General features: G+C 40.5%; 1 protein-coding gene across 1 annotated transcript in view; it reads left to right on the plus strand.

The window, feature by feature from the left end:
- ANKRD13C (ankyrin repeat domain 13C) overlaps positions 1 to 1917 on the plus strand; it is a 46456-nt gene extending 44539 nt beyond the window's left edge. Inside the window, exon 8 of the mRNA XM_006775925.2 lies at positions 1897 to 1917. Coding sequence (XP_006775988.2) covers positions 1897 to 1908 — 12 coding nt within the window. The 3' untranslated portion in view covers positions 1909 to 1917. The remainder of the gene's footprint in view (positions 1 to 1896) is intronic.
- Positions 1918 to 3408: the final 1491 nt, after the last annotated feature.

Genomic DNA, 3408 nt, shown 5'->3' on the forward strand with positions numbered 1-3408 from the left:
CCCCCCCAGTCCTTCTTTTGGTGAATGACGTCATTTTCTATTCATCCAGATAACTGAGAATTATTTTTGACATCTTTTCTTATACTTCATGTTTTCTAACTAGAGATTATGTATAGTCATTTCTGTTTCCCTGTGTCTAATAAATATCCCTTTTTTTTCATAGTGTTAATGCCTCAACTAGATATTCATTGTCTTTCAATTCGACTATCACAAGTCTTATAAATGATCTTCCTGGCCCCCTTCTGTTCTGCTTCTAAATTATCTCACACATTGAAGATAGATTGAACATTGAAAACAAATTTATGAAACCTGCCTTCTTTAAAGACATTTTAAAGTTTCCTGTTCCTAAAGAGTGAAATCCACATTCCTTAGCATGACATGGTTACTTCTGTGATCTGGCTTTTCCAGCCTTTTTCTTACTTTGCTGTCTTAGATACAGTAGTACTTACCTCTTTGCAATTTTTCAGACATGCCAGGCTATTTAGCGTTTATTTTATTGTTCACATTGTTTCCACTTTCTGGAATGCCCTTCTTCTTGCACCTTCATACTTAAGGGGCACTGCTTAGTGTCACTTCCTCCCCTCCCAGGTGACCATTGTTTTCTTTATGCTTTCGCTGAATATGGTATCAAAGACCGTCTTTCTTCCTTTGTGGGGTTAAGCCCCTCACAGTTATGGGGTTCATTTAGTTGTAGTCTCTGGTACCTGATACAGCATCAGTACTTTCTAGGCCAGAATTTGGGAACCTTTCTGTAAAGGTATAGATCAGTGGTTCTCAACCTGTGGGTCGTGACCTCTTTGGGGGTTGAACGACCCTTTCACAGGGGTCGCCTAAGACCATCGGAAAACACATATATAATTACATATTGTTTTTGTGATTCATCACTATAGTTTAATTATGTTCAATTTGTAACAATGAAATTGGGGGTCACCATAACATGAGGAACTATATTAAAGGGTCGCAGCATTAGGAAGGTTGAGAACCACTGGTACAGATAATAAATATTTTAGATATTAAGATATATTTGCATGCCATATGATCTCTGTCACAACTACTCAACTCTGCTGTGATTAGTATAAAATCAGCCAGAGATATTATGTACATGAATGATGGAAATTGTAGTGGATTGGATTTGGCCTGCTGGCCATAGTTTGCTGACTTTTCTTATATATTTAGATATTTATTAAATAATTTGACCTATTGCATATTAAATGAGAATAGCATAGCTAACTAGGCAGAGGTAAGTGGAAATATGGTACTGAAAGAGAAACCAAAGATTAAGGCTAGTAGTGTAAACATTAGCTGATGTTATAGTATTGATAAAGTCACCAAAGGACTGGTATTTAAGGTATGTATATGAGTGTATTTTATGCCTAAAACTTACAGATAAGCTGGATTTTGAGTAATAATCCTTAAGAAGGAAATACTTGTTTATCCTAATGTGCATATATAAGTAATAACTGTTCAATAAAATGTTTGTTGAATGGATGTAATAGTTTTTTTTCAATGATATGGTGATGATCATAGAAGAGTTCTGTTCTAAAAGTTTATTTAAAAATAGGGTGATTTATAGAAGAGTTCTGTTCTAAAAGTTTATTTAAAAATAGGGTGTTTGAAGCAAGGCAAATTTCTTCACAGTCTTATATGTAATGTTGTTCTCAAGCTAATACACAAAATCCTAATTGATTGTAATATATTTGTAAGATAATGTCTGACAGTTCTGTATAACCTATGTCTGCCCAAAATTTTCTTAAGAAAATTGTGTTCTGAATTAGTTTGGGTTACCAGAAATACATTTGTACCTTAGCATTAATGTCAAGCGTTTCCATTCCTCACTTGTAAGGGTGAAGGAAATGGTACTATCCCAGTCCCAAGGTATTGCTGTTTTTTCTATAGACGATAGATTGAGAATTGGACTACATCTGGGTGAAAGTTCAGTGGTGAAAAATAGAAAATGGGCCTCTTGATAATCTATAACAATAAATGCCTAATATGCTAATTCGACTGGATAGCCAAACGACCTTCCAGACGAAGCTGGGGCTACGAGTGTCTAGGCAAGCCACCGCAGCTGCAAGGGCCAAGCCCTTTGCACGAATTTTGTGCATCGGGCCTCAAGTATACAAATAAGGAGGTGTGGGAAATCAAGCCTCTCGACCAGTGGTCGCCAACCTGTGGGTCACGACCCCTTTGGGTGTCGAACGACCCTTTCACAGGGGTCGTCTAAGAAAACACATATATAATTACATATTGTTTTTGTGATTAATCACTGTGCTTTAATTACGTTCAATTTGTAACAATGAAAATACATCCTGCATATCAGATATTTACATTACGACTCATAACAGTAGCAAAATTACAGTTATGAAGTAGCAACGAAAATAATTTTATGGTTGGGGGTCACCACAACATGAGGAACTGTATTAAAGGGTCATGGCATTAGGAAGGTTGAGAAGCACTGCTCTAGACATTGAAACTTCATGCACAGTTCTCATTCTCCAGTGAGCTCTCTAGATTCTGCCTTTTATTCTCCCCCACCCCCCCTTTTTTTTCCTACTTGAGACTCTTTGATCCTAAGTACCAGAGACTCTCTCTTGGCCTCTTAAAGATAGAATCTCATCTTTTACCTGCTCACTTACCCTCTGTACCTGATTTCTTAATCTTCTGCTCCTGAAACAAGCATAAAGCTTTCTCTTTTTTCTCGCTTAAAAAGTAAGTATTGATCACGTATTATGTGCGAGCAATGGAGAATATGCAGAGAATAAAACCAGAAGTAAGGCTACTTATCAAGTTTAGAAATCAGGTTGATATGTATGGATTTCTTTTTTCCCCCCAAGAAATAAAGAGCAAGTCCCTTCTGGACTGCTTTTCTTTCTTTCTTCCCTTCCATCCTTCCTTCCACGTAAGAACTATTGAGGAAGAGAGGCTCAAATGATAGTGGTCAGTCTTTAGATTAAAAAGAAATGAAGTAAGAGTTTGGGGGATGTGAAAGCCGAAGCTCCTCGCCTGCCAGGTACCGAGGCCGGTCCGGATTTGCCAACCGGGCTCCGGCTCCAATCCTGCAAGATCGGGACGCACCCCGAGCGACCCAGGCCCGACGGCTGCCCCGCACGCCCAGACTTGGCTTCGCTGCGCTGATCTGACCTTTTTCCTTGTAGAAGATGAATCCGGCCTCAGCGCCCCATCCGCTCCCGCCGCCCGGGCAGCAAGTGATCCATGTCACGCCGGACCTAGACACGGACCTCGAAGCCCTCTTCAACTCGGTCATGAACCCCAAGCCCAGCTCGTGGCGGAAGAAGATCCTGCCCGAATCGTTCTTCAAAGAGCCTGACTCCGGCTCCCACTCGCGCCAGTCCAGCACCGACTCTTCCGGCGGCCACCCGGGGCCCCGGCTGGCGGGCGGCGCCCAGC

This window comes from Myotis davidii, unplaced genomic scaffold, assembly GCF_000327345.1.
Source record: "Myotis davidii unplaced genomic scaffold, ASM32734v1 scaffold128, whole genome shotgun sequence".
Taxonomy (NCBI): Eukaryota; Metazoa; Chordata; class Mammalia; order Chiroptera; family Vespertilionidae; genus Myotis; species Myotis davidii.